The sequence below is a fragment of the Hibiscus syriacus genome, unplaced genomic scaffold (assembly GCF_006381635.1).
Source record: "Hibiscus syriacus cultivar Baekdansim isolate YM2019G1 unplaced genomic scaffold, ASM638163v2 tig00112498_pilon, whole genome shotgun sequence".
NCBI lineage: Eukaryota > Viridiplantae > Streptophyta > Magnoliopsida > Malvales > Malvaceae > Hibiscus > Hibiscus syriacus.
In genome coordinates this window covers 1,145,353-1,173,342 of record NW_024063347.1, presented here as the reverse complement: position 1 = coordinate 1,173,342, position 27,990 = coordinate 1,145,353, and the positions used below count along the sequence as shown (strand labels likewise).

Here is a 27,990-nt window from a genome sequence, read left to right as displayed (position 1 = left end):
GTCTGTCGGAGGTCCACCAGTAATACCCTCGAATGGTACTACACCAGCAGCAACCAGAGAATTTGAAATCTCCAATGCAGTCATGTTACTAGGGGCTCTAGCAGCTCTCTGAAACATGCGGAAGATAGCTCTATTAATGGCGTCTTCATTCATCTCAGAATCCTCATCTTCAGTGATGGGAGGGTCTCTCATAGGAGTAAACTGATCATCATGAGAAAGAGTCGGATCTACTTGCGGAACAGGAGGATCACGTGCTGACATCGGATCTTCTATCGTAACAGAAGGTCGAGTGACTCGCCCTCTACCACGTCCACGTCCTGTCCTACGACCTCTAGCAGTATTCATCGTTGGATCTATAAGGCTCTACAGAAGAATTTGAAACATATGTCAGATTAGCATCAGGGATCTCGATAAAACTTTAAATCATAACATAAGGTGACATTTTTTTTTATTTCTTAAAAATTCAAAGTTTAGGACCCATATACAGTCCGAGTGTTTAAAACCGAAAGCTCTGATACCACCAAATGTAACCCCCTAGACCTGGTCTGTGAGTTAGACCCAAACCTAAGTGGTCACATATCCCATTCAGAGGTTTTTTTTTTCCACTTATAGGACGATAAATATAATATAGAACATAATATTAATAATACAAATATGTCCAAAACGATAATAAAATACATGTCACCAAACATAACCAAAAAAAAACATATAGAAATATATGTTCGTACAAAATAAAGTAGTTGATTTCTCCTGATGCCAAATCTGCTAGCTTACGGTCTGCTGTTATCTGAAAAATGTTAAAATTTACAGAATGAGCTAAAAAGCCCAGTGTGTTCCATACAGTGTATATAAAAACATACTGATAAAAATATTCCAGTAAAGTCGGTTTATGCAATCATGTCGTAAAAAAAATATGAACACTACCCCCAGCCCATCACAACAGAATGTGTAGGTTCCCCAGAACCATACACCCAGCCCACACAACAAATAAGGCCCTGAGCACAAAGCCGAGGAACCTACGGATATACTTCCTTCAACGATACCCCCCAATGATGGAGATGTTCATGAATGTATTTGAATGAAAACAATGATTAAATCTTTAAAACATAAAAGTGTTCATGCTTAACAATAATATACAGAAATACGGAAATCAGAAGACAAGTCAGTAGTATACAGAATTTCAGATATCGAATATTCAATATTCAGAAGATCGGTATAAAATACCGTAACCAGAATTCATTTCAGAAATATGTGGCAAATCAGATGTCATATACATAATGTTCAGATGTATATTTTAAAACAGAAATAATTAACACTGTCGGGAAACACACCTGTAACAGTCTGAGAAATCAGATAGGGAAGCCTATTGTTGGGTCTGTCGATCACGTTCTGCTGCAGCGCTAGATCCTACGAATTGGAAAAATCCATATTGGAATCCTAATATAAATAATCTAAATATTATTTAAATAATATACAGAAACCTACGGGTAATTCTCGTAGTACGCGGTTCAGGCTGATCTAACGAACGGATAATACCGGACCTAATTGATCCTTGTTCAGGTGAAACACGAGTACCTTCATAAAATATTTTATTGAATAAATCCTTTACCAAATCTCGTTTAAATAATCAAAATATTAAAATATTAAGCCTTTTGGGTTTACAAGCTCGATTCGGGAATTTCGGGTCAGAATTTGGCAAAACGGACTTCGGAATCAAATTCAGGACGTCGAAAAATATAAAGTATGACCTTCCGAAATTTCGAATTCTTGGTCAAAATTAAAGTCAACGGGGTTGACTGACGATTTGGAGACTTTCGGGTTTGAATTTAGCAAAACGGACCCCAAAAACGGATTCGGAACGTCGAAAACTATCAGGATAGGTATTCTTGGTCAAAAACAAAGGTCGTCTAATAGCTGGTCAAAGCCGGTCAAAGTTCTGGTCAAAGGAGGTCAACAAACTGTCAAACATTTTACACAAATAGCACCTTTTAAAAAAATTACCAAAATAGCACCCATTTCGAATTAATTCCCAGAATAGCACCAAAATCGAATTAATTCCCAGAATAGCACCGGTCAACGGGTCGGGTCGGGTCAACGGGTCGGGTAAACGGGTAAACGGATCGTGACCGGTCAAACCGGTCAAAACCGGTTCAAAACCGGTTAAACCGGTCAAAACCGGTTTCCAGCGTTCACTCGCCTGCGGCGGCGCGTGTGGGCGCGTGCGACGTCCTCCGGGGCTCTAAAAATCACGGAAAAATTTCTAAAAATTATTTTGAGCGATTTTGAGATACTTACAAAGATCGGTTCAAATTTTTGAACGGCGGAGAGCTCGATTTCGACTCGGCCGAATCTTTGACTGATCCACCTCCCCACGCGCCGCCGTCAACGGAGATCGAGGATGACACCGGCGGACTCGGAACGGCACAAGGAACACGATGGTGCGGGAGGTGTCGTAAAAGGAGCAACGATCGACGATGAATTTAGGATTTTCTAGGCGATTGAGCTTAAAAAAAACGTCGATGCTTTGACTTGAAATTCACGACGTTTGGCAGCGTTTCGCTTCAATTAAATTGAGGGGATTGTTCCTGACTCGATAACGAACACGATGGTACTTTCAAAACGACGATCGGAATTCGGACGGTGTCAGAATCGTCGTCGGAAGTTGAGGTGCGTGGGGTAAAAACTTAGCAAATTGTTCTGGTATGAAACCAGAATCAATTTGCACGCATATAAGAAGAAGAACAATCTGCCGACACTCCTTGGCATTATTCAGTGATTGGTCACTGAATTTCCTCCACTTTTTAAAACATGCTACAAGTTTTAAAAACTTCCAATTAAATCCTCAAATTTCACCAATTAACTTAATTAAAACCTCAATTCCCAATTAAATATTATTTTAAAATTTTCGGGTTGTTACATAAACTCAGTGAACGCGTTTTTGTTTTAATTTAGGTTAAGGAAAATGGGGAGTGAAGCAGGGATTGTGAGGAAACCAAGATTTCTCGGCCTTCATGGATTTAGAACAAGCGGAGCGATTCTCAAGAAACAAATAGAGACCAAATGGCCTAAATCGGTATTGGAAAAGATCGATATTGTTTACCCAGATGCGCCTTTTCCAGCTCAGGGGAAATCCGATGTCGAAGGGATCTTCGATCCTCCTTATTACGAGTGGTTTCAGTTCAATAAGGTAAAAATCAAATAACCATCGCACGTTTCTCCCCTTTAATTTGTTATTAATTCCGTTCGTTTCTTTCTTTCTTTCAAATCAATGCAAACATCAAACATGGGTTTACCTTTCTGTTTCTGATCTGTTTTATGTTTTAGGAATTTACAACTTACACAAATTTTGACGAATGTCTTGCTTATATCGAAGATATTATAGTTAAACAAGGACCTTTCGATGGTCTCCTCGGTTTTTCACAGGTTTGTTCTGTTTGGTTGCCGAGAATTTTAAGGGATCCTTTTTATGTTCAGTTTATTTTCTATTCATCCAAACAACATTTTTAAACTATTTGGATAACCATCCAGGGAGCCATCTTGTCGGGCGGTTTGCCTGGATTACAGGCGAAGGTGCGTTGCTTTATGTTTTTCAATTTTATTTTATACTTGTTTTTGGCCCGTGAATAACGTGTGTGGATTTTGGCCGTAATGCAGGGTGTGGGTCTTACGAAAGTTTCCAAAATAAAGTATCTGATAATAATTGGAGGGGCTAAATTCAGGAACGAATCAGTGGCAGAAAAGTCTTATTCTTCTCCAATTCGATGCCCATCAGTTCACTTTTTAGGTATTATAAACGCCCATCAAATTCTCTTATATTTTTCAGTCGTTTATTTCCCAAAACTCTGCATATTTGGTTCGACTAAACAAATAAGAGTTGTGAAAATAATTTTTCTAGTCGCAGTGCACTAAATCATAATCCTTTAACAATATTTTACGAACTTTACATCAATATATTATTAATCAGGCTTTGTTAAAAGATAGGTTTTTTTTACCATCACATATTCTTTGAAAAAATATATAAGATTCAAATTATGACTTGAATGAAATAAATTAAATTAAGATGATCACCGTCCTAATAGTTGTACCCGATTTGGACTTGGCCTTGGTTTAGTTTTTTGACCAAGGTAGACCAAATAGAAAATATATAGTTGAAATTATATATTTTATTTAAATTTAACTATAAAATATATAAATATTAATATAAAATTATATTTTGATTGTTTTAATCGAGCCTTGGCCCAACTTGGCACGTAAACATCTCTAACAGTATTCGGTTTACATTTGAATTTGAATTGAATTTATATCAATAAATCAAATATCGATAATTGTATTAAAAAATATAAGACTTCCAATAAATTATAGTTTTTATTATTATTAGTTATACCATCCTATTATGTTATCCAGCCTAATTTTAACCTAATTTTCATAAATCCAAACCTGACAAGATTTTGTGGTAACCTATTATATTACATTGCATTTGTCTTGTTTCTCAATCTGAAAATCTGTTTATATGAATGCAGGAGAGAATGATTTCCTGAAACCTTATGGATTGGAGCTGTTGGAATCCTTTGTGGATCCTGTTGTGATTTGGCATCCAAAGGGCCACACTATTCCCAGATTTGGTAGCTTTACATATTTCTATTTTCTTCCAATATTGTTCTTAAAATATACAGATAAAAAGACATGGCGTTTTAAATACGGTAGAATTATATGAAAAAATTAGAAAAATGACTTTGAATTCTCGCCTTCGAATTCGAGTAATACAGTGTTAATTTATAATTTATGTGAAACTGATTGTTCCTTTAGGGTAACACTTGCATTGATTACCGCTTACCAAAGAATCTCATTCCTTAATTTTGTTTAATAAAATTTCAGATGAGGAGGGATTAGGGATGATGCTGAGCTTCCTGCGGAGGATTGAACAAGATATTTTGTCTGAAAATCAAGAAGAAGAGATTGTGGTGGAAGCATAATGTAGTTGGGGAAACAAAAACTTGTTATTTCAAATGCCCATCTGAGTTTCTAGTTCTGTAAGATGGTTATACAAATAGGATATACATGACCATCAAGATTAGATTAAGAGTAGTTTCGATGATTAAAAAATATTCTTTTTTATTGTTTTGAATTTGAATATTTTTATTTATAAGTTATGTATACTTTATCAATAATAAAGAAAGAAAGAAAATACAACAATAAGATTAGTTTTAGAACTTTCTTGTTCTATACAATGTCACCGTTGAGTTTTATATATTCTCACAAAGATGCTTAGTGGGCATCTCAATTTGTATGTTTCAAGGGTATTTTCAACAAGTTTTTTTAAAATTTTCTATCTATCGTTTATCATTTTTTTCTCAGATTTTTGATTGACTTTATATCATCTTATAATTATTTATAAAATCATTTGTTTATTATTTTATTATGATGTCACATAAAATTTTATTTGAGTATCTTATTATATTATATACAAAATAAAATATTCAAATATTTATATCACTAGTTTTATAATTAATTCCCAATAAATAATTACCGCTAATTTAAATAGAATTATATCAACCGAATGTAAGAGTAATTTATCTTTACCGACCCATACCCAAACAAAATAATAATAATAATTCCACAATAACTTGATAATTAGATTTTTCATAAGGCCTATTGTTATTTTTACTTTTAAAGTTCAACCAAAAAAAATTAATTGATCTTTAAATTTTATTATCTTGTAAATTCATTCTTCTCCAAATTAAATTGATAAAAATTTAAGTCTGAAAAAATTAAAAGATAATATTTTAAAAATTAAAATGATTTTTTAAAATCCAGAACAAAAATACCATTAAAATCTTTTTATAATTCATATATTTAAATAAAAATTGTTATTAAATACACATGTAATTTTTTTATATTTATGGATAAAGTACACAAATGGTCCCTTAACTATAGGGTATTATTTTCTTGAGTCCCCCAACTATTAAAAATTATAAAATGACCACCTGACTATTCATGTGTTTCAAACTTGTCATTTTTTCCGTTAAAAATTTAACGATCGTATGAGCTAGACGTTAACCTGTTAACTAAGATATGATAAAATTATATTTTAATGATGTTTTACTGGCATCACTGTTGCTTTCAAGCATTGGCTCGACGGCATAATATAAATAGAGATTTGATCCATAAAATACAATTCAAACAATTTTGGAATCAAATTTTTATCATATCTCATTGAGCAAGTTAACTTCAGCTCAGACTACCGCTAATTGTTTGACAGAAAATGACGAGTTTGGAACATATGAATAGTCGAATGATTATTTTGTAACTTTTAATAGTCATATGACTCGACAAAATAATAGCTTATAGTAAGGTAATCATTTCGTAACTTTCAATAATTAAATGACTCAGTAAAACAATCTCCTAAACTTATGGGTCGTTTTATACTTTACCTTATATTTGTTCTTTAAAAAATGAGATTGAGATGATATAATGTCTCATTTTTTTTAATATTAACATATTTTTAACTCGTAAATTTATTCTTTACGATTAGTATATTGATCATTAAACTTTAAATTAATCAAAATATTATTTTTACTACTCAAAATTTTTTATTGTTGTTGTTATTTATCTAACTGGCAAAATGACTGAGATATTGTGAATTGAACAGTACCAACCTAAAGAATCTCGGTCCTCCACGAGTCTTCAAGCTAGTTATGAAGACTTACGACTGCATGACATCTTCAAGCAAATAAAGAAGACTTTATGATTGCATGATGTCTTTAGATAAATTGAGAGTGTATGGTGTTTTCAAACCAATAAAAATCATAATTTATAAAGTAATACAATGAATACATTATATGAAAAAATAATTTTCTTACAACCATACATGGGCGAGGAAGCCCTAACTAACTGGTAAGGCGTAAATAAAAAACATATGATGCTAAAATAAAAATAAACAACAATAAGAAGAGTGTTGGGCAATAGTAGAAAAATGATATGCTCGCTTCTCAGCCAAGCGCCACTCTCTCTCGCATATTATAAGAGCTTTCCTTCCACTTATAAAATCAAACCATCGGCTCCTCTCAACCGCTTCTCTCCGGTTAGACCTTGTCATTTCCTCCATCTTTTTAACTATCCTTCCTCTCAGTTCATCTAGTTTAAAGCTTAGTTTGTTTTGACTTACAGGGTTTTCTGTCTCCGATTTCGACCCCTGCAATACGAGTGTTTTGTTCGAAACCCGATGAAGTGGGATCAATGGCTTCTTCGGTTCAAAATCAGGGTTCTATTTCGTACCTCACGCAACGAAAAGCTGCTGAGGTTGATGAGATTCTCATGGGTCCTCTTGGGTTTAGTGTTGATCAGCTTATGGTTAGTTAAGCGGTTTTTGTTTTCTTAAATTTACGTTGTGTCAGTTTCTATTTATTTCCTTTGGGTTTTTGTTCCAGGAATTGGCTGGTTTAAGCGTTGCCACATCGATTGCTGAGGTAATGGCTACTGCCATTATTTTCATTTAGTTTATGGAATTTTGCTGGTTTATGTATGCTAATTGAATTCATACAAAATTCAAAAGTTTTTAAATTTATCCAAGTTTGCTGAGCATGTTTCCGGTCTGACATTGAACTGATTTCTCCTAGGATGTCAAATACTCAAATTTTTATTGTTCAGTTGACATGACATTGAATTGGTTTCTTCTCCTAGGATGTATTAATCAAATATTTATTGTTCAGTGACAATTTTGCTCAAGGTTATGTAAGTTTATACCTTTTTTCCAGCGTGCAGTTGTGAAAGGAGCTTTTTCTTGTTGCAGGTTTATAAACCGAATGAGTATAATCGTGTTCTTGCTATTTGTGGTCCGGGAAACAATGGAGGTGATGGTCTGGTTGCTGCTCGTCATTTGTATCACTTTGGGTATAAGCCGTTTGTATGTTATCCTAAGCGAACTCAGAAACCCCTTTACTCTGGTCTTGTTACTCAGGTATGATACTAGGTTTCTGGTTGTAACGTTATTGAACATTGAACAATATGGTTTATCTGAGCTGTTATTCGATCTGATGGTTCCGTAGCTGGAAACTCTGCCAATCCCTTTCCTGTCGGTTGATGAGCTGCCTGTGGACTTGTCAAAGGACTTCGACATTCTCATAGATGCTATGTTCGGCTTTTCTTTTCATGGTAAATACTTACTAGTTATACTTTTTTTCTTTTATATATTTCTTTCAACTTCATGTTTATATATGTTATGCCACAACAATATGTTGATTTCATGCTACTATGATTCTCCTATTCGTCCCAATTGGTTTTATATTGTAGTTTGAGATTTTATTTCTTGTACTTTCACATTTTTATTTAGTGCAAAAATAATCTGTACATATCTCAATTTTCTTTAATAAACAAACCTATACAATCTATGCTCCTGTCCGTAACACTTATTTTCAGTGGTGCTATCAGATCACATCATTTTTTGTTTATCTTATATGTGTGTGTATCATTTCATAATTCTAGGTAGATTTTTAATAAATTGCATATTTCATCATCTTAATTCATCATTTTTAATCTTTCAGGAGCACCGAGGCCACCTTTCGACGATCTGATCCAGAAGCTGGTTAACTTACATAATTATGAACAAGTGCAACAAAAGTCCCCTGTTATTGTGTCTGTAGATATTCCATCCGGGTGGCATGTCGAAAAAGGTGATGGTGGTGGTGAAGGAATTAAACCCGACATGTTGGTATGTCTTTTTGGCTGCCTTAGACTCTTCAAAAACTTATTCTTGTTTAAACTCATACTTAGGCATCCCTTTATTATTAAATATCTAACTACAATTATCTAATGTCAAAGGTTTCTCTGACTGCTCCAAAACTATGTGCAAAGAAATTTTCTGGACCTCATCACTTTCTAGGCGGTAGATTTGTCCCGCCAACTATTGCAGAAAAGTATAAGCTTTGCCTTCCCCAATATTCTGGCACATCTATGTGTGTTCGAATTGGAAAACCTCCACAAGTTGACATATCAGCTCTCCGAGAGAATTATATATCTCCAGAGTTCCTTGAGGAGCAGGTGGAGGCTGATCCTCTGGATCAGGTACAGATTCAAGACAAACATGTCCCACTGAATTTGTCACTTATTGTCTATTGGTGGTAAAAAATATTAAACTTTGACCATAACTATCTTAAATATTTTAAATAGTTAATTTTATAAAATACATATTTAAAAACTACTTGGTTGAAAGTTCTTAAAATATATTTTCTCAAATTTTTATCGATAATAAATTTTGAATAATAAGAAGTCAAAGTTAAACAAATTTGACCACCAAAAGCCAATATGTGACAAATTTAGTGGCAGAGGGAGTATTTACTAAGTTAGTTTATTTGAAAAGCCTTTTGTTTTCATTTGTATTTTCTCATAATAATAGTATTTATTTATTTCAAAATGTAAACTTCACTTGTCTTACAGTTTCACAAATGGTTTGATGATGCGGTGGCTGCCGGCCTAAAGGAACCAAATGCCATGGCATTGACAACCACCGGAAAAGATGGAAAACCGTATGCTTCTGGTTTTTTTTCTATGGTTCTGCTTTATTCATGCGCATTTTGTTTTCCGTTTTCTTTTCACGAATCTTAATTCCTTGAAGGTATAAAACATGCCAATTTGGATTCTTGATGCTATTGTAAGGGTAAATGTTATTAAGAAATAAGCACATATATTTTTAGACTCACTCTTATCTAATGGAGGCACTCATTTCCACTTCAGGCATTAGTCCACAATAGGAGCATTGCAGGCTTCTGCTCCCAATGGGATCCTCAAGGAAATCTGGGAACTTATTCAATAAAAAGTGCCTAAACATTTTGAAAAATTTTGCTTTTTCTTCTACTAAATATGATATTCTTGCTTATTATTTGAAGTAATTATTGGAATAATCCTTATAGTTTTAATTTTTATTAGCCAAACCCGTATTTTAAATATTAATGTGAATTTCATGCAGTGTCTCTTACAAAAGTATCACATATGAAACTGCCCAAATAGTGGAAAAATGAACCAAGATAGTAATTTTGTACTTATGAATATATTGAGTAAGGCTAGTTTTAATATCAATAATTGCCGCTAAATTCATTGAAGGAACTTCAGTAATGAAGAATCACTAGCTTCACTGTGCAAATTATTTAGAATGAAGAGTCTTGACTCTATGCAGTAAGAAAATATACGTTGATTAGGAAACATGTATACTTAACATTATGAAAATATGTTGAAAGCATGTCAGAGAATTTGTTTTTTATAAAATATGTTCTCGGTTAATCTTATATCCCAAAAGTTTCCACAAGTTTAATAAAATTTTATTTCTTATGGAACAGTAAATGAATTGCCTTTAGGTGTAAATGGTTTTTGCTTCTTTTGTCTAGATTTTGTTTGAAATTTTTTAATGCCCGAACTTAGTCAATGCAATTTTAGAAGTGCAAGACTGTTAGTCATCTTCATCGATTTCTGCCATTCTTTGGTTGGTTTAAATCAATGACAGCCTTTTTGAGTTTCATCCTGAAATAATTCCTATATCCTGCACTTCTAGAAGTCAATGAAATTGATATGGCAATGATGACCGTCAGCAGCTTAGCTAATTGCAGTATTTTGGTACTTACATTTTAATCTTTATTGGCCGACTGTTTCTCATCTTTCTTTATCATCTTACCTTCTGCTGCAGTTCTTCGAGAATGGTATTGCTAAAAGGGGTGGACAAGGGTGGTTTTGTTTGGTTAGTGTTCCTTTGTTACTGTCATGTAATAATGTTGTTACATATTGTTCGGTGATATTTCTTACCTTTTTTGTTTACTTTAAGCAGGTACACCAATTATGAAAGTAGGAAGGCACGTGAATTATTTGAAAATCCTCATGCAGCACTTCTTTTCTACTGGGATGGGCTTAACCGACAGGTAGTACTTCAGATTCTGGCTTGTGCTTTTCTTTTATGAAACTGTTATGATAAAATGATCTTTATTACAAATATTTTGTAAAGTTGGTTCATATTCGATCATATAACAAACATCTGCATGCTAAGACTGAAATTATTGATGTAAGATTATCAGTTCTGGTGCCAGATTCTTTGTCATTTCCTTTTATACCCTTGTTTTGTTTGATGGGAACATGCTGAATGAATCTTGAACAATTTTAAAGGTTTCTTTGAACATAATACTCATTAGGATTTTACGTTGGTTCATGCCAACCATTGAGCTCTTTTATATGTATATTCTATTTATTTTCTATACTGAAACTTCTTATGTGGTGAATATGGATGTTTTATCCCCATTTGCTGTTGATATTTTGTTTCAATAAGCAGGACAATTACATCTTTCTCTATCTCCATTTTTCTCGAAGTCCTCATTCCAATACTAGTTGGATATGGGTATGGATATATGACTTTGAAGGACACCAGATACATGGAAAGACTTGCAAAAATTGAACATACTCGTGTTAGATACATATGCATATTAGACACTTGCACCTGAGTCAGAGTAACATAGGGACAACTGACAAGTGTAAAGTTGGACTGAAGTGTAGAAATTGTTGACAAGTAGGAATTTTATTTCACTTACAAGTTTAATTTATTTTAGGAGACAGAGTTTAATTTATTGATATTTTATGATTAGGATAAAGTTTCTTAGGAGATAAAAGTTGGGAAGAAAAGAAACCTAGTAGGACTCTAACTTGTAATCCATAGCATATAAGAACAGACTAACAGACTGTTTTCTGTTTTTTCAGTGAGAATTTTGATTAGAATATCTTTTTCTTCTCTCAATTTCTTCCTTTTTTATTCTCTCAAATTTTCACATGAAGGGATGAAATAACTGCTTTTCCGGCTTAAGTTAGCTATTCTGGGTATTGTTTCTTTATACTCTTGTAAGTGTTGTAGAGTGGATGGTAATCATCATAATAATATGGTGGATGGTGAATTTAGGTAAAAAGGTTTAGCACTTGAGCACAAGGCTTTTATTTGTGTGTTTGTTAGAAAGAGAGAGAAACCAATGAATTGATTTTTGGATGATAGAAGTTTTCTATTTATGCAAAGGTGCCCTCCCAAGGGGATCTGAAATCCTGCCATTGCATGGTGGACTGGTGGTTGCTACTAATAGAGTAGCTTTAGGATTTAATATTCAAATAAATTGTGATTATCGTTATCTTATTTTTAAATTGTTTTTGAATTATTATTCTCTCTTTTTTTTTGAATTAGTAGTTTATATTTCCTTGTAACTATCTATTTTCACCTCTATAAATTGAGGTTTCTTTTGAATAAATCTGGTTGAGTCATTTCATGAACTTCCCACCACTTTACTAGCTACTTGTGATCATGCATGCTAACCAAAGGTATAACTAACAGCTACTTTAATGAATTGAAATGTTTCTGTTTTATGTGGAAAATTGTTTTGGACCTTTAGACTTGATTCATTGAACTCAATTTTTGATATAGTATTGAAGTTTGCTGCTATGCGGAACAAAATCTTATTAAATAATAAAAATTTGTAGCACGTTGATAATTTTTTATGATGAAGATACATGGGCTATAATAAACTATAATTTCAGGTAAGAGTGGAAGGATCTGTTCAGAAAGTGTCTGATGAGGAGTCAGAGCAATACTTTCACAGCCGTCCTCGAGGAAGTCAAATCGGAGCAATAGTAAGCAAGCAGGTCTGTGACTTAACATTCTTTAAGTTGTACTGGAAACACACATGATATGTCCATAGCCTTTTATCAACATTAATGTCTGTTAGAAGTAAACATGCTCAGTTCAGTAAATATTAAGTTCTGATTTCTTGTTTCAGAGCGCTGTAGTTCCTGGACGCATGTACTGCACCAGCAATACAAAGAACTAGAAGAAAAATACTCCAAGGAGTAAGTTTTTGGGTTTTCAATGTTTTGACCATAATAATTTGATTTGTGCCAAATTCTTCTATAAGCAGTTGTGCACGTGAGGTTTTATTGGCTTGATTACCACGAATCTCTTTCCAAATGAAGTGCCTGATCTATTTACTTCTATCTTCAATCCTGATCCAGTGTATTCATCACCTTAAATGACCGCCAACATGGAAAAGCTTCCACTGGGTGGAAATCAAGAACAAAAGAGCCCTTACATTTTTTCTTTATGCAGGGGTTTGATTCCGAAGCCTAAACACTGGGGAGGGTACAGACTTGAACCAAACTATTTTGAGTTTTGGCAAGGACAGCCGTCCCGATTGCATGACAGGTTGTTTACTTCCTTTGCCGTTTGTTATAATGCATAGAAAGAGAATTTTATCCAAAATCTATCCCAAGGTCAAACACTTCTGTATTGGGTTGAAATGGAATCCAATTAATAATACAAACCATTTGATTTAGATACTTATTCGGATAAATGTTATTTCCATTATGAGCTGATGATTAGGCCAATTGCCGAAGTAGCTTACAGTTGACATTACTTTTTCTATTATTCCATTTACACCTTATGCAGTTATTCAAGCAAGTCCGAGTCACTCAAAGCACTTACCTTTCTGTGCTATCTCTCTCACTGTCTGCTCCCTGCCATCCACCCCTTGGCTCCCACCCGAACACGACTGATGTTGTTCAGACTCTCCATTTTTTCTTGAAGTACCCATGATCCTCTTAAGGGCCCTCCAAATACGTGAAGAAACTTATAAAAATAAAAAGTGAATATACCCGAAACATATCTGACACTTGCACCTGAGTCCATAGCATACAACACCCTCATCTATCAAAAAAAATGCCACAGGGAGTAACAGAAGGCTTTATCTGTGCTGGAAACATTGTGGGTTTTATACTAGATCTTCCTCTCACTTCAAACTGCTGTATGGTTAAAATTCAAATGGAAGTCGGTCCTGTTGATAGTAAAATGTGTGGTATTTTGGCAGGTTGGAATATTTCCCTGAAGAGATTGACGGGAAACGGGTTTGGAAAATTGTTCGTTTGGCCCCCTGAGTTTGCATCTTCATCTTCTTCAGTCGGGTTCACCACAGCGGTTTTCACGAACCTTCCAATTTACAAGTATGTATTCTCTGTGGCATTAAAATAAAAAATTTACAGCATCGACTCGAAAATTCCATAAAGATCAAAGCGTAATTTGGGTTTTGAAGATATGAACGAGTAGCATGGTTCATGATCTCTTCTCATATGGAGCTTAAATCAACGAATGGAGGAAAAGAGGAAACGCAGTTGTAGCAAATTTGCCTTTACATTTGTTTGTGTTCTTTGCTATTGTCTTACCCATTATCTGTAAGAAGTCTAGGAAATAAATCTCATACCTTTCTGTAATCTACAAAGTACAAATTTTAATTTGTTTGGTCAGCCTCTATATTGGGTATGCATGTTGGTATGAGTTCGTATCGGGCACGCATATGTTTAATTTTTTTACTTTTTCTTAAAAAAATAATTTAATATGAATAATGAATTATGTGACATATTTAGAAAATCACAGATTTTTTGGTAATATAATAATGGACCGTGGTAAACATGATTACAATTGAGAATTTTAAGAAGTAACAAATCTTCAAAATGATAATAAAAAAAGCTAAAACTATTTTTAATCTAAATAAGAAATAAAGAATTGGAGTTGCAGGTTTTAGTTGATAAAAGGGCCATTTCAGCGCCTCAGTTTTCTTTTGTATTTCTTCTCCCGGTTTAAGTACGTAATTGTAATATAACACGAAGGATACACAAGAGAATACATCCCCCCCCCCTTTAACTCGTGGTTCTCTGTACATATCAAAAAGGGTAAACCGTAAATCTAGACTCATAACTATCACGTTTACTACTGTAAACCTTCACCTCATGTCGAGGTCCTCAACACACCCTGAGCTTCTGAAACTGATTTCATCCGTTTAATTAGTTTGGGGAGGACAAAATCCATGGCTTTAGGATAGGATAGTTCAAATCTAAAGTCCAAAAAGATGCAAATACCAACTTCCAATCATTTGTATCCCATAGGAAACCATTTGAATTTTCTAATCACTACATTTGTAATGTTTTTTTATTATTCTCTTTTATGATTTTTAATCAATATCTTTGTACTTAATAACATTATATGTTCATATAGAAACTTTGATTCGTCCATAACTCATGTTTATATAACTGCTATCGAATCGTGTTAATATTACTTTTTATATATTGTATTATAATTATTTTTAGTACGGTAATTGTATTTAACTGTTATACTCACTACCACTATTTTATTATATTCAAAGATGCAAAGAAAAATACCATGTGAATGCTTTTAAGTGACGTCCTCCCTTGAAAATTTAAATAGATATTTCAGCATTTAACTTAATTGGAGTAATAGGAAAGGGTTTACGTATCGATGATTTGGTGTTTTCCTTTTCATGCACGAACCAAGCTAAAGGATTTGCTGCCTTCTTTTGCAAGTGAGCTGAGCTATTATAAGACGTCACTGTCTCCTACAGAATACATCCGTGCATGCGACGTAAAAATACATAGTTTGAAAAAAAAAAAAAAACTCAAGCCCGCATGCCATTTATAGAACACTTAATTACATCCAACCATGAATAATAATGACTCTCATTGCATAACCCATCAATACATTACAGTCTCAAAGCTAAAAAACACCATTGATAACCCAAGGTAGCACCAACACACAAAAGCAACAGCAAATACAGAAAGGTCCTCGAAGGGCTACTTGCACTCGGATGTGTCCGATACTGTTATACGTCGAACACAGGTATGATCAGATTTCAAATAGACATCAAAAACAAATAAAGGACCAGAGCATCACAACTCACAACGTCTTGGGACCCCTTCACAGTTGTTGGATGATGAAATGAGAGATTGGCTCATTTTGCTCGTGCAGCTTTCTACATCAAAGAAAAAGGGTACGCAACAAGGATTAAGCTTGACAACAATACAAAAAGGGTGAAGAAAGTGAGGCTTGGGACCCGAAACACCTAAGAGGCGTGCACTTAGCACACCCGTATGAGGGTCCCTCTTCCATTAACAAATCTTTCTCATCCCGACCTGTGTGCGTTGTTACTTTAGTAAACCCCAAGACTAATGATTCACTACCCTGCTTTCTCAAGATACAGTGAGATTTCAAGCTAAAGGTACTGGTTTCCAGCTCAAATCATTCAAGAAAGCCAAAATTGAATTTGACTTCTCTCTCCACTGTCTTTGGGGATCTCATCTCCTTTGTTGTTAGACTCCGGATCATCTCATCCCATGGTTTCGGCTTTACGTTTCAGAGATTTTAAGCAATCAATGGCTTCATCAAGAACCATAATAGCATCCTTGCCCTCAACACCTGGAATTAAGCTTCTTAATACACTCAACAGCCTCACGAATTTTATCTAGTCTCATTCTCTTGTTGCCAGAAGACGAATCCATATCATCAGATCCTGGATTTTGGTCATTGGTAAAACTAGAATCAGCATCATCCTCAAGCTCAGAACATCTATTATGATTAACTGAACTAGTATTGTTCACAGGGAATTGCATATAATCATTACTGTCATCGAGCAGTTTTCGCTTCTTGGTTAGACCAGTTGAGCTAGCAACCCCTTCAGCACCTTCCTCGGATAGCTCATAGTGGGCTGTCATTGTGCTAGGAGAGTGACCCGTGCTTGCAACTTCATCCTCGGTGTAATCACTATCACCATCAGAGTAAAGCAAGGCATTGAGTTCTTCAGTGTCCTCACGCATTTCGCTTTGCACATCAGTCCCATTGTCGTCAAGTACACCTTTAAATGTTGGTCCAGGGTGAAAATTCAGGCTCACTTTAGCCAAGGGATCGTCCCTACTCAAGTTACAAGCAAAAGGAAATTTGGGACCCAAAGAACTGCACTTAATAGGAGTCCCAAAAGCAGAACTAAGCATCACGGTAGTTTGACCACCAGATTGGTCAAAAACAAGGAATCTCTTCTGAGCGCACCCAGATCCTGCCTTTTGGACAATGTTCTCCGTACGATTCCCATAAGGGTCAGGTGGGAGTCGCTCTTTCAAGAAAGTGTTTGAAGCAGGCGCAAAGACCTGTTGGGAGTGGTGTAAATAGTAACACCGACCATGGGATTCATTAACTTGGCCAACCTGCAAATGAGGTAAATCATGATATCCATAAACCGGCAAAGTCCCGGTAGCAGAGATCATATTGGTGCCAGAGTTTACGAATGGAGAATTAATACTTTGCTGCTCCAAAGGATGTGAAGCATCCAAAGGATTCAATTTGGGTGATTGCCAATCAAATTGCTGCAGAGGAAACCAGGAGCCGCATCCTTCTCCCATCCAACCAGAACAATCACCTATGAGAACAACGAAACCAATATGAAAAAGGATATTCCAGGAATAAAAAGTAGATATTCATAAAACCAAGTACAAGCAATGCACACCAGAAGTTAAATGTTGTGGCAGTAGAAATAGCGGTTTACTTAAAGATTCTCTCAAAAATAAGGGAAAAACTAAGAACTCCAGCTTAACTTGAACACGGAAATGTAAAACTAAACTACGTAACCGGCTTAAGCAAATGACGGAAATATTCAGCCTGGCAAAAACCAAAGAGAGGAAATTCAGTAAAATGCTTTGCATAAACATTCGTACCAATCATCAATAACAAAAAGAACAAGAAATCTCATACATTAAGAAAACAAACAAAACTAAGTGTATATAATTCCTTCATAAAGGCTTGTACAAAAATTAAAAATATAAAGAAACGGAAAAACAATGAACGAAAAACAAACCTGGCAATCCTGAAGAGGTTGAAAGCATGCTATAACTCTAACTACAATGGTGGCGCTCCCTGCAATACCATTTTCGTACTTCAATGCCCGGAATCTAGTTTGGCTAGCTGATTGGCACACCATAACTACGCCCGAAACCCTTCAGTGTGACAAAAAGCAAGAGATCTTCCAGACGACAACGTGTTTAAAATCCGTAACCCAGAACAAAAAAAACTGAAATACCACTACAAAAACTATCCCTACTAAAATCAAAAGACTAACTCCTGGATTATAAATTTGAGATATGGGTTTGAAGGTTTTCAACTGATCCGTAGAACATAACATGGAACTACGACGAAAAAAGTGGATCCCATGGAAGGTTAATACAAAGACAAGAGTGTAAAGAGGAAGGGTACTTGCTAATATAGATTACTGAATTACAGAATCACTCTACAATACAAGTTCAAAGGGATAACTTTTCGAAAGACATCAATGAAAAGACTCAGCCACCACCGCATACTGTTCTTTAAAATCGCCACAGTTCAGTTTCTTAGTAACTCTTTTGCCCCAAAACAACCTATTCAAGAACCCTGCAATGGCCAATATATTCATTATTTTAACATTACATACAAAATTCTAAATGAAGACACGTAGAATTAAACTAATAATACAAAACAAAAACGGGAGAAGACGATAGTGAACAAGTAAAAGAGTTCATTTTCTTAATAACTGAAACTGTTGAGATAATATATGAACTTTTTAAACCTTTAAGATTGGATCTAATTAGGCTTTCTTCCGGTATCCAAAGAATAAGGAAAAATTACATGTAAATAAATTACCCAAAGCTATAAAAATTAGCTAAATATATACGTAAAAATAAAAAGAACAGCAAGAAAATTAAACCGATTAAAACGGATAAATTGAAACTGAAAAGCGTGAGACGACTTACAGAAATGAATTAAGCAGGAGAAAACCCAGAACCCAAATCGAGAAAACAAAAGAAGCTACTTCAAATTGCTTCAATCCTTAAACTAAAGAAACAGAACACTGTAAAACGGAGAGTGAGAAGGTCGAAATATATGGAATGCACTGAAGCTAAGATTACGATTATTATATAGAAATTAAACTGATATATCAAAAATAAAAAAAATAAAAAATAAAAGGTGATTAAAGCTTTGATACGTGCGTGTGTAAGGAGTGCACGCAGGAATTAGTGAACAATAATGAAGCACAGTTTTGAGCCCGTGGGGGTGGGGGTGGGTGTTGGGTGTTTCTGGGGCCCTCCCGGGTGGTTCTATCATTACCCATTCCGGATTCGGGTTTGAATATTTGATTTTCTATTTACATTACATGTGTATAATACCTTTTTTTTTGGGATAATTACATGTGTATAATACCTTTTCTATTACATGGGCATATACTTGAACAGTCTCAAAGAATTGTCTTTACTATTTTTATTCTACAATTTCTTTTTATATAGTTTTAGAGTGAATATATATATATATATAAATATCTATATTCAATTTTTTCTTAAGATAAAATAGTACATACTCCGGGGATATAAATGTCTAAACTCATTTTTCTAAAAAATAATATTTTATTTTATGATTTAAGTCACTTAATAAATATTTTTATTCTATAAATGAATTTAAAATATTTTATTCAAATTATTAATGAATAAATTTTAAGATTATTGCTTATTATAATCCTTAATTAAATTTTTTTTCAGTTTTATCCAACGTTGATTTTATGTTTACTCAAAAAAATTCTAAAACTAATATAAAATATATTTATTAATGTTATTGTAAATTTCAATTTATATTATAATATTTTTAATTATTAATATTTTGTATTTTAACATAAAAATTTATATTTGATTCAATAAATTATAATGCATAGTTACTAGTTAGTTAAAATATATTATATATTTATTTGGAATAATTTATTGGCTTTCTTTCTTTATAATAATAATTATTTTATTTTGCAAACTAATTCAATTCTCACACACATATATATAGAAGACTGATTCTAGTGATACTTGCTCAAGGATGAAATGAAGCAAGCAATAGCAAATAAAGAAAAACCATACCATCACATCATTGTGAGGTAAAAGGTATTTGATTAACTCTCAAGTGAATTTGAAAGGTTGAAAGGATAACAACTCGTGCAGATCACTAAAAACCGAGCAAAAAACTTGAATTCAGCTACCTTTTTAAGCATGTTCAAAACAACTAAATAACAGTAAATACTAGCTAAAAGTAGATGGCATCCAATGTTTAACATGAGTCTTGACCATTCAAAGCATGAATCATACAAAGATGATGGTACCCTTTTCCCGCCCATCAATATTGGGGTTCTTTTTCTTCCTATTTTTATCACTTCATTATGATTATTTTTGTTTTTTTAAAATTATATCACAATTTTGTATAAATTATTTTTGTAATTTAATTTTATTATAGAAAGCTAATATTAAAATAGAAATGTTATGCCCTTCTTTCATTAGTTATATTGTGGCAACTTGCAAACTGAAAAAAAAATTAAGTTAATTCAATTATTTTTTATATAATTATTTTTAAGATTTTGTATCGTATTCATTTATGATTCAAGTTCCTACATTTATAACTAGTAACTCTTTTTGTCCTTAAATAAGAGTAATTTTATAAAAGATTAATTCCAATTTTATTATTTTTATTCAAAATAAGTATAATTAAAAAAAAGTGTAATGATGAACTTTGATAAAATTAAAATAAACTAACAAAAATTCAATAATAATTTACTATAATATATTAAGTAAAGTGAGGTAGGGGCAAGGTTTGCAGTATGCACCCCAAAAAGAATAAGTTAAAAGTGGGAAGACCCATGATTTAATCACCTGAAAAAGAGATCTTGTGCACAGATGAAGATCCACTGTCCACAGCTCTAACTTAATTTTTAGCATTATTTATTGTCAAGCCGTTCAATATGTTCTTTTAATTAATTAATATATTATTTTAATTATAAATTTTAGATTATCATTTAATATAACATTAGTAGAGAATGATTTTTACGGATACAATTAAGATCCTGTCAAATGTTATATATATATATATATATATAAATTTTAAAAATAAATAAACAAAACATTTGTCATGTAATTTTATTTATAAAAAATCATTTACGGTGTCATTGAATTTGATAATAATCCAAACTTTATTTATTACTTTTAACATATAAAATACAGAAAGCTAATTATAGATAATGAATTTTTTAAAATTATTTAAATTAACGAAATTTGTAGATAACTTTCATCATGCCATGTTGTTAGGAGTGGAGGGAACAATCACAAAGCCCAATCAAGCTTTATCCTTCCTTTTGGTAGCACTAAAGCTACTCTCCCCCACTACATTACGCATACTATATTATACATGTATGAGATGTAAAGCAAAGGATTCCTCTTTATTTCTTCCCCACGTTTCCATATAATCATCACCTTCAAATTTCACAATCTTTCTTTCTATTTGAATTTATAAGTTTTTTACTTTTTAGTAGCATTTGCTCCTTATCAACTTTTAATATATTATTTATCCGATAGAGTTTTGTTGACGATTTAATAAGACGTAATGCTTTGATTATTTATTTCCAAAAAATATATATATTTATACTTTTAAGAAGAGACCCTCATATAAAAAGGAACGGTTAAAAATCCCCTAATAGGTGGGAGGAGGTTCTCTATTTGTTGGGAAATAAAATTACCATTTTATCTTTAAAATTATAAATTTAATTGTAGAATGACTCACGATAATACTAAACAGAGACACAGGTGAGTTTTGGTGACACATTATTTATTACAAGTATAACAAATTTCAAGATATAAAACCCTTAGTTATAAGCAATCGCTACATTTACTGAAATAAACCACATTGTTATAGCACGAGACTAAAGACAATATGGGTGAGAACATTTCATGTATTGAAACTTTTTCAATAAAATAGTATTAATCATCAAATGAGAGGTGGTATAAAAGAGACATTGTTGTGGACTGACCACTGAACCGAAAGTCCTCCAATTTCATTCCTTTTAGTTTTTAATTTTTTTTGGAAGCTTTACCAACCAACCAAAGAAGGGATGATTTGTGTAATCCACCCATCACACAACACATTAATTTCACCACACATTGGCAGTGGGTTAGTTCACAAGTTTAACACATTCAAATTATACCGGATTTGGAAAATACTTTTACTATTCAGCCTATTCCGTATAATTCAATTTACATTTTTTTTTGCTTATTTCCAATTCAAATATTACCTAATACAAAATCTCGACGCTTGGAAAAGTCCAATTAAAATAATATTTGTTAAGGGAGAAAAATCAAAAATCAAAAGCCCAATTAAAATAAATATTCAAAAATAAAATCTCCATGTTTTCTGCCACTAAAACTTGTTTACAAAAGAAAAGGCGACGGGCGTGATTACCCCCTTCTTTTTGGTCAGAGAGCTAACGATAACGTTCACACAACGGCTTCTTTTTAATATATATTGAATAAATTCATTTTGTTAAAAAATAATACCATTTCATTAGCAATAAATTTATTTAAACAATTGATCCGATTCATTGTACGTTTTAAATAGGCCCTTAAGTATATAACTAGTTATTTATTTATGCTTCTTTTTGTATACTTTTCCCTCAAAAGCAAAAGATGGAGGGGAAAAGGAAACTCCTTTTTTGGAGCGGCCATTAAATATAATAACAAAAGGTAATATAGAGGTTTGATTGGTGGGACATTGGTTGTGGATTCTCCCACAAAACATCCACGCCCATAAAGCTTCAAACATTTTTTTTTTTTGGATAAATAAGCTTTTATTTCCAAAAGAGCAATGTTGCTACAACAAACATCCCTAAAGGGAGAACCAAATACTAACAACAAAAATGGTTAGTCAATGCCCCAATAATAGCATAGAATACAATTAACATTATCAATTCTATTGATATTTTTGCCTCTAAATTGTATTCGGACCAGCTCTTTGATGGAAGACAGAACTTGATCGACTTCTCTGGAGCCACGATGGTAGATTCTTCTATTTATCTCCTCCCATATTAAGTAGATGAACGAAGTCCAAGCTAGTTTCAAGATTGTAGTAAGAAGGGATTTACCTTTCCATTCTTTACTAGCCCAACAAATCTTTTCTTCCCATGTCATGTGTGGAACATGCAGTTGAGAAAGATTAAGAATGGAGCTCCAAAGTGATTTAGCAAAGCTGCATTCAGAAAATAAATGGTCCCTAGTTTCATTAGTCTCATTACATAGCACACATCTACAATCATTGACAATGCCCATCCAAGACAATCTTTCCCGAGTTGGAAGTCTGTCCAAGATGGCCATCCAAGCGATCATACTGAATTTTGGTATGTGAGAAGGGAACCAAATGATTTTGTGCCAATTAACTTTGATTCTTTTTTCTCTAACAGCTTCCCAAACATCTCTAGTAGTTTTAGTTCTTGCATTGAGAATGGGGAGTGCAGTGGATCTAAGTTTCAGAAGTCTCTTTATGCTCCAGCTATGGGAAACTTTCCCTGCCATGTCTTTGAAATCTTCATTCTTAATTACATAGCAATGTAACCAGGCGACCCAGAGGGACCCGTCTCCTGCGAGAATATTGCGAATTAGCTGGACCATGCATGCTGTGTTCCAGTCTTTGATGTTTTTCAGGCCTAAGTCACCTTCAGATTTAGGGCAGCAAAGTTTAACCCAGCTGACTCTAGCTCCTGCAGCTGGCTGGTCAGTTCCTTTCCATAGAAACCTGGAACAGAGTTGATTAATGCGATTTAAAATAATTTGGGGAAGATTGAATTGCCTGCACCAGTAGTTAGCCATACTGCACAGGACCGTTTTAACTAATTCAAGTCTACCAGCGTAGCTTAGGAATTTGCTCGACCAGTGGTGAAGTTTAAGCTTAATTCTTTCAATGAGAGGCTGGCAGTCATGTTCAGACAGTTTTTTGGTTACTAAAGGAACCCCCAAATACCTAACTGGAAGGAGACCTTCTTTGAAGCCAGATATGTTTTTGATAATTTGAAGATTCCGAGAGGAAATACCAGCTGCAAAGAGTTCTGTCTTACTTACATTAAGTTTAAGCCCAGACATGTGATAGAAATGATTGAGGACAGAGATAATTCCAGCAATTGAATCAGGGTTTCCTTTGCAAAAAATTAATAGATCGTCTGCAAAGGATATGTGGGTTAGGCCTAACTTTTTGCATTTAGGGTGGTACCCAAAAATCCCTTTGGCAGCAGCGAGATTCAGAGTTTTACATTATAAAGTGATTTGGTTAAAACAAATATTATTTTAAAAAAAATTGCTCTAGCAGTTATATCTACATAATATATATACATTATCAATAATTAATAAAAATTCTAAAATATTAAAATTTGATTGTCAACCCCTCATCCCTAACTACTCTTATAAAATGAGTAGAGGAGAGTAAATTAGGCCTTGGAATTGGAGTTGGAGGCGTGCCATCATTAAACACGTGCAGTTGTTGCAATCTTAATGGATTTTTTTCTTCTTTTGAGGAGGAACCATTTCCTCCGTTAATACATGACATGAGAAGGAATCAAGACATATGTTCAATCTTTTTCCCTTCATGCTTCAACATTACTCTTTTCATACTAATAAAGATTGGAGTATAATTAATGAGCAGTTGCATCTGTTTTTTTGAGTAATTATAAGAGCATTTAACAATCAGTCCCCGCTTCAACATTACTCTTTCCGACCACAAAATGTACTTGTTTTACTTTGAGGTACTAGTTGTTTTAGTTGAGTTCAATGTTGTAAAATCAGGTGGATTCGGCTGATTAAATCTGAAATTATATATCAAATTCTAAATACATCTCTCAACCGAGAATATTTCGAATTTGGAGATCTAAAAAAATTAAAATAAAAAATCCAATAAATTTAATTTTAAAGTTGTTTATGTAGAAAGATTTACTGCATGTGATAAAATTTGGACATTTTAATTTTTTTTAATATTTAACTTTTTTAAATATTGTACGTAATCGACAACTATTGCATATGATAGAAAGACCTAAGGAAAATAGTTTTAAACTCTCGTGTTTGGTAGTATTAATAAATAAGAAAATTTTAATTATTTTATATTTTTTAATAAATATATGTCTATAATATAAAAAATAAATTAGTAAGAGATCAAGTGAAAAATAAGAATTCTAATTTATATATATATTTTTTATCTCTTTCTTCAATTTAAGTCATGCTAGTAGTTAAAAATGATGTAGGATCAAATATTTAAATTTTTTGAATTATTTAAATATAAATTATCTAAAATATGAATCTATTTTTTATTTTTAAATTATTCTAGTAATATTATTAAAATCTATATTTAAAGATGCAGGATCCAATTACATAGCGTAAAACTAAAAAGTTTTACACATTTTTAAGATCGTTATATAAGGGAAAATCAAAGATTGAGATAAATAGTAGGAAATGTGAAGATATTCACTGGGGGAAAAATAATGAATTAATCTCAACCTTTGATTTTTGCTCATCTAGCGATCCTACAAATATGTAAAACTAAAAGTTTTACCCTACATTTAAGTGGATCCTAACTCATATTTAAATTAAATATTATTATTCATCAATTATTTGGATTCGCGCAAAATTAAATTCAAACTTTTTAAAAAATATATATTAAATATTTAAATCCAAATAAATGCAAATATGAACCTATTAAAAATTATATGACCAATATTTAAATTCCTTAGTAACAGATATATATATTTTTATTCTATAATACGAAATCAAATTAAGAATTTGTATTGAACATGGATTTGTTTTTGTCATTTGTCTTTCCTCATTAAATGTTTACACAGTAATTAAGGTCAACAATACAGTGAAGTAATAATGATGTTGACTTTGATTAACAAACCTTATTCCCACTTATGAATTATGAGATGGGTTAGTGCATAAGTTGGACTTAAGTTGGTATTAAAGTTGCATTATTATTATTATTATTATTAGTGAAGGAAGACCAGTTAAGTTGCCTAAAACACTTGGTCATAATTGAGGTTAGTTTAATCAACAAAATATCTGTCATTACAAAAACAATACTTGTCTTCATGTTCCCTAATAAATAAATCAAAATCAAGTTATTATTACTAATTTCCTATTTAATTAAATCTCATATAAAAAAATATTAAATAATAATAATTTATTTTAAAATATAAATTACAATACATAAAGTACACAACTCTCATCACTTGTGAATCCTAAGATAATTGTGTTGAAATGAATTCAAATTCAAAATCTATTATATGTTGAAAAATAATGATTCTAACTGAACTAATGCTTAATAAACAATATTTTTATCTTTGGATTATAATAATATTCATATTTGATTATTTGTGAAAAATAAAATTATTTTGATTGTTTTACGTGGATATAAACTATAAGTCGAGCCGCGAATTAATCTATATCTATACATATACATTGTTATACTTTCTTCCAAACCATTTCCATAAATAGTTTTGTTGAAAATTAAAATATATGAAGTATTATAAAGTTTAACATTTTATTGAATCGTTAAATTTTAATTGTGATCATATTTTTTTCTAAAATTTTACTTAACTACATAAACTAATAGAGTATAAACTTCTAAAGTGAACGATTTAACACGCTTTCATAAGTAAAAGGAAAATTCTAAAGTGAACGATTCAACACACTTTCATTGTAGTATTAGAGTATAAACTTTTGCTCTCTCTAACAATAGTAATATTATTTGATCAGATCATTGAATCATTTATTGCTCTTGAAATCTCTTTAGTTTTTATTTTTGCACACATCTTTTTTAAGGGGTCTACAACTATTATGTGATATATGAGTTACATCCCATACGAAGTGTAATAGCATACCACTTGTATGAATAACTCATAATGTTACGTATTTCTACTGGTTTTATTATTATTAGAAATTTTACCGAAATATTAAAAAATATTAATATTTCAAATAGAAATAATAATTTTTTGATAATTTTTTTATCAAAAATATTAAAATAATATAATAAAATCAATAACGCTTTTTATTAATTATATATTAAAACTGTCATGTGATAAAACTTTTGTTAAAAAGCACTTGAAATTTTGCACGCATTTGGCTCGCGCTTCCATAACAATGAAATATTGATTTGTTATTTAAAAAAAAAAACTGAATGTGGGTGGTCAAAGTGTTGTTAAATGGCGTACCGAATGCCATGCACGCGAGAGGTTAAGGTGACAGGCGGGTGTACGGAGAGATTTAGGAGGACAGTGATCGATGACGGATACGTGTGTTAGGATTTGGTTTTTTAACCCAACAAATGCGGCTTCTACGGATGTGTAGCCGCCGGTGGCGTGCCTTATGACATATTAGAATTTGTTTGTCTTTTCATTCTACGATTATCCACGTACTTTGCATTGAAATATTGCAAATGAAGAAAATAACCAAAAAGATTTTTCATTTCGGACTTCGATTCATACACTCATTTATGAATATTAAAGGGTCTTGTACTACAAAAAAGAAACAGAGAAAAAGAAAGTGATATGGTTGTTAGCTTTTGGGCCATTGGGAGTCACAGTTTTTCAAGCACCGAATGTACTACTATCACCGGACCGAAGATGGGCTGCCATCTCATTTCAAGTACAAATATACGTTTGATATAGGTGCAAGACATGTAAACTAAAAAAAAATGAAGAATCAAAGCAACATAAAATAATCCATGATGAACATGCTAGCACAGTTTCATAGTTTTCATTAAGTCCACCAAAGAGTAAATCATAGAAGAAGTATGATATAAATTAATCAAAATTATGGCTTAAGCTAGGGATGGCAAAAAAATCCGAACCCGACGGGGAAAATCGAAAACCGAATTAAACGGGGACGGGAAAAAATCGTTTATGTTAAACGGAGACGGAGACGGGGAAAACTGTTTATGTTAAACGGGAATGGGACGGGTTTAGTAATCCCCGCCCCGATTACCCGGCTTCGATAAATATTAAAAATAATTATTATATATATATATATATAATATTAATAAATTTAATTTAATATATATATATATATATATATATATAATATTTAGATATTTAATTTAAATATATATACCCGGCCCGATACCCAGCCCGATACCCGTTTAAATAACCGTTTATCCTAAACGGGTATATCCGTTTTTCCGCGATTTTCCTCGATTACCCGATGGGGATCCCCGTTTATAGCTTAAGTATATGTTCACGTATGAATCGAATAAGAATCATTCATCACTCAAAGTAGGAAGTCAAAATACGCATAATCCTC

General features: G+C 32.7%; 2 protein-coding genes and 2 pseudogenes across 2 annotated transcripts; 2 read left to right on the top strand and 2 right to left on the bottom strand.

Annotated features, from left to right (window-relative positions):
• The first annotated feature begins 2,927 nt into the window (after positions 1 to 2,927).
• On the top strand, positions 2,928 to 5,028 carry LOC120180487 (esterase AGAP003155-like). Its single transcript, XM_039185801.1, has 6 exons — positions 2,928 to 3,187; positions 3,325 to 3,423; positions 3,529 to 3,570; positions 3,655 to 3,784; positions 4,521 to 4,622; positions 4,876 to 5,028. The coding sequence occupies exons 1-6, from the start codon at positions 2,963 to 2,965 to the stop codon at positions 4,971 to 4,973; spliced, it is 696 nt and encodes a 231-aa protein (XP_039041732.1). The 5' UTR covers positions 2,928 to 2,962; the 3' UTR covers positions 4,974 to 5,028.
• Positions 5,029 to 6,902: 1,874 nt separating this feature from the next.
• Positions 6,903 to 14,044, top strand: LOC120180486 (annotated as a pseudogene).
• Positions 14,045 to 15,536: 1,492 nt separating this feature from the next.
• LOC120180498 lies at positions 15,537 to 18,473 on the bottom strand (annotated as a pseudogene).
• Positions 18,474 to 22,581: 4,108 nt separating this feature from the next.
• LOC120180636 lies at positions 22,582 to 23,793 on the bottom strand. Its single transcript, XM_039185929.1, has one exon. The coding sequence runs from the start codon at positions 23,791 to 23,793 to the stop codon at positions 22,582 to 22,584; it is 1,212 nt and encodes a 403-aa protein (XP_039041860.1).
• Between the last annotated feature and the right edge of the window lie 4,197 nt (positions 23,794 to 27,990).